At 30.5% G+C, this 4679-nt stretch overlaps 1 protein-coding gene across 1 annotated transcript in view; it reads left to right on the forward strand.

Moving 5' to 3' along the window:
• The first annotated feature begins 253 nt into the window (after positions 1-253).
• The window catches only part of LOC125851128 (protein LURP-one-related 11-like), a 25093-nt gene continuing 20667 nt past the window's right edge, over positions 254-4679 (forward strand). The window contains exon 1 of the mRNA XM_049530916.1: positions 254-360. Within this exon, the coding sequence (XP_049386873.1) occupies positions 313-360 (48 nt within the window). The 5' untranslated portion in view covers positions 254-312. The remainder of the gene's footprint in view (positions 361-4679) is intronic.

Here is a 4679-nt window from a genome sequence, read left to right on the forward strand (position 1 = left end):
GTCGACCTATCGAATACTACTGTAAAAATAATTATTAAAACGAGTTAGTTTATATTTGCATGTTAGTTAACCCCAAGCCAGAAGGAAGTGACTAAGAAAGTGGAGAACTTTAGTTGTACATATTATGCTCTATTACCTTTGTTGATTCCTTTTATCAAGTCGGTTTGCTAACGTCTTTTATCTTTCTTATTTATAAGCCACAACCTACTTCGACAAGTATATATATATACATATATACATTGTGCTTTAGTGTCCTCTCTCACCTCAAAATATTTCCAACTCCTTCTCTAAATTAAGCCTATTAATATTTCAATGGCTAAAGTTCACCCAAACAAGTCAAATTATCTTAGTACAACTTCTTCATCATCATCATCTTTTTCTTCTATTTCATCTAACTTTTATGTGAGTCGAAGAAGAGAAATATTCACTTTGTGGATGAAATCTCTAGTGTACCATGGAAATGGATGTACTGTTTATGACTCAAATGGAAAAATCTGAGGCTTCCATGCTGCAAGTACAAAGGTATTCCAATAAGAAAAACGATAAAGATAGGACACATTCATATTTCTGGTAAGCTATCCGAGCAGGATTTGAAAGAAAACGCTAGGAAGATCAAGGCATAATACATAAACAACTTATAAGTTCTCAAGAGAAGAATAAACTGTCTTGCTGCTGACATTTACTAAAGTAACGAGTTAGAATTTTTTGCTTGGTACAATAATAACATGCATCCTCTTTCTTCTTTAGATCACCTTTCAATTGAGATACCTGCTTTTTCAATTTTTCTTTCTCCACCTCGTCCTCAAACAACATCCTTTTCATTTCATTGCACCTAGATTTAAGGTTATCTACTTCAGATTGCAGTTTACGAGCTAATGCCTCCTTCTCATCCTTAAGAGACCTCATATTGTTTAATTCCTTAAGAGACTCATCGGCTTCTTTTCTCACTGAAGCAAGCTTAGTCTCCAGTTCACTTCTTTCATTGTGACCTTGTTCTACAAGCAATTCCATGTCTTTAATTGATGTCCTCATTTTATCTAACTCTGCCATCAGGCTGTTCTTCTGTTCTTCATGATCAGAAGATATTTTCTTGTCTGTTAGAAGATTTTCAATCTCAGCTTCGAGGATTATAATTTTCTGTGACAAGTACAGGTGATTTTCTTTGGCAAGCTCTTCTTGTCTCTGTATTTGCATAGATTTTTCTTCAACTTCTGTCTGCAGCTTTTCTATTTGACCTGACATTTTACTCACCTGGCTGGAAAGCTCAAAAACCCTTACTTCATGATGGTCTTTGGTTGACTGAAGCTCCTCAGATGATTTCCGGAGCATATTTTCAAGATGCATTTTCTTTAAGCGGAATTCGTTAGCTTCATTCATTGCTTTGCTAGCCAATTTTTCATTAGCCTCAAAAGTGGATGCCATTTGGACAGTGAGCCGTTTGAATTCCTCCTGAAGCAGCTCTGCTGATAAAATAATCATTCCGAGATCATTAATTATTCCTTATTCCTTGTACCAATTAATTGTGTTCGATATGAAAAAAAAAAAAAAATTGATGAGAAAATATTATTTTAAAAATATTTATGTACGGTTTAAATAACTATGAGAGGTAGGGACGTGTGGTGGTTGAGATGGGGGCTATGAGTAAAGTGAAAATAATTGGCTGTCTAAATGTTAGTATAATGTACTGAGAAAAAAAAAGTGTCTCCCAATTACACTAACAAATAGGGCCAAACATTAATGACAAAATTAATCAACCTTCTCCCCACATATATTAAACGTGATCATTAGGCCTAAATTTAAATAAATACTAACATGGAGTAACTTTTTTAAAATATATATAAAAAAAAATAACGCTATTATTGAAATCAATGTTTGGTTATGGTTGGTGACATAAGTAAATAACCAAATCATCAAGAGATATGTTTCAAATTGAACTGTATCTCAGTATCAAAAAATAATGTAAAACTAATCGGATTAATGATGCGTATGTTTTAACACAATCAGGTTTTTGAGAAGTTAAAAGTGTTTTTTTTAATTAAAAAAAGAGGTGTTTGGTCAAGCTTTTGAAAGAAAATAAGTACTTGAAGGATAGCAAAAGTTGTTTTTCAGAAGAAATAGTTTTTCCTTTAGAGTATTTTTTTGAAAAAACACTTTTGAGAAAATTACACTTTGAGTTTGTTTGGATGGACATTTGACTTTCGGCATATTAGTCGAAAGTCAAAAGTTAAAAACTCTAACTTATGACTGATTAAAATCATTTTTTTTCTTTTACATAAATACTAGTACAAAAATATTTGGGAAAAAAGTCTGAAAATCTTTCAACTTTGGCCAAAATTGTTGTTACGATACCAAACTTTATGGAGGACCTTTTACCCCTTGCACTTTAAAAACATTCGTCAAAATAAGTAGATTTTAGAAGTTTGATCAAACAAGCCATCCGAAACCCCTCGACAAAAAATACACAATATATATATATATATATTGAAGGAATTCATAATTCACATTGAAATTTTAAGTTCAAAACACCAATACTATATTTTTATTTTTCGAGCTCGTTCGTGCTCATTTTAGACTTGATCCCGCACTTATTGGGCTGGAATACAGTCGAAATATATAAAAACAAGGTTGCTTAATTAGAAGATACATGCATGGTCATGGTCTAATTGGATTTAACACCTCAACAGTACCCACCAAAAAAAAGTTGCACAAGATAATATTAATTAATTAATAATTGTGTGTTGGTATGAAATGATAATGCAATGGCAGTTGCTAGAAGAATCACATACATATATCACAGGTCAGCAAATCAGAAATATACGATCATTTATGATTTTATTTTATTTTGTGAATCAAAGTAACATAGCAACAAGTTAATTACCAACATGGGTTGTGGTGCACTGGTGGGAGTGTTTCATCCTTAACCAAAGGTGTCGAGTTCGAGCCCTGGGTATGGAGAAAATCTTGTGGGGAGCGCCACACCCAAATGAGCCCTACAGTGCATGATCCGGATTTAGTCAAAGCTTTAATGTGAGCTCCGGACACCAGGTGGGAAACCAAAAAAAAAATAGCCAAGTTAATAAATCACTTGTTCATGAGAGAGTTTTGAGAAAATAAAATACTAATTAAGACCAATTATAATATATAATACTATCATGATTAAAAAAATATTATTGCAAGCTATAATACCAAATGCCAATTATATATGTACGTCAATATTAATCAACCTCCAACTGCAACATAAGGACATTACGACAATCAATTTGAATTAATAATTCGATCAAAAGAGTTTTAATTTGTTAAACAATTTTGGAAAAAACTATATGATTAGACGTATTTTACTGTCATATATATTGTTATTATCTATACTTTTAAAATATTATGTATTTTATCATTAATTAAGAGTTTCTTACGTATCTTACCCTTAGATACATGTATTTTTGCTACCAGATTCACAAAAATAGGGAGAGAGGCGAGCGAGATATGTATGAATCTCAAAAACATGTAAATCACACTAAATACACACTAGATACATGTATATGTATGTATCTGGAGTATTTCACATGTATCTGAGATGTCGAATACATGGGAGAGTGGTGAGCGAGATGGGAGAGAGGCGAACGAGATTTGCTATGTATCCCAGATACATACAAATCTACTTGATTACAATGTATCTAGAACAAACTACACCTAAATTTGACCTATGTATCCCAGATACATATATCTGAAGGCATCAAAATTTGGTAAGATACATAATATTACAAATTAGAGTGTATCTAAGTAATTTGCTCATAAACTAATGAAGTTTATGTAAATTTCCTTAAATTCTATTAGGAAATAATTCCTTTTAAAGTGGATCTTACGCGATGTGAATTAACGATAGTCAATTATAACTTAAAGTAATTGACTTGGCCCATATGTCTATTCATAGCCATCCATAACCAGTATTTATAATATTCTATTATATTCCATTAATTTCATGTGAACTTATAAATGTAAAATACCAATACACTCTCTTAGGACAAATTAATTAAGTCATATGAACATGTGTTAATATACTTATTCCTTCTACTTTAAGCCATGTGGTTGAAGTTTTTATTTTTTTATTTTAATGCATGATATATCATTGTAGGAATAAATATGAACATTGTAAAGTAAAAGTATTGGAATATAATTTCATCAATTTATTCTTTCAACATTCTTATTTTTTCCGTTTTCCGTTTACCTTCTAAGTGTGAATTGCACTAATTTCATGTCTGTTCCAATTTATGTTATACCGTTTAAATTTCAAGTCAATTTTTGTAACTTGAACAATGAATTAGAACGTAATATCTTTAAGCTTTAAAAATTAAATTAAACATAAAGTAATATAGGTTACGGTAATATATAACAGATAAAAATATTTAAAAGGCAGTATTTAGACCAATTTTGCATTCATAGACACTTTAGGGATTTCAACATTAAAATCGTCATGGTTAATTAGTTATAATATTAAAGAAGTTTTAATATAAAAAATGAGTTTAAATTAAGTGAAATAACTTCTCTTCTTTGCATATACAAGAATTAATACAAATAAAATATTGTTAAAAATGCTAGAAAACATTGTTAAAAATGAAATTTTGTATTTCACTCGATACAAAATAATTCTATCCACAAAAGTAAATTACACTAATAAAAAAAAT

Source organism: Solanum stenotomum, unplaced genomic scaffold, assembly GCF_019186545.1.
Source record: "Solanum stenotomum isolate F172 unplaced genomic scaffold, ASM1918654v1 scaffold22793, whole genome shotgun sequence".
NCBI classification, from domain to species: Eukaryota; Viridiplantae; Streptophyta; class Magnoliopsida; order Solanales; family Solanaceae; genus Solanum; species Solanum stenotomum.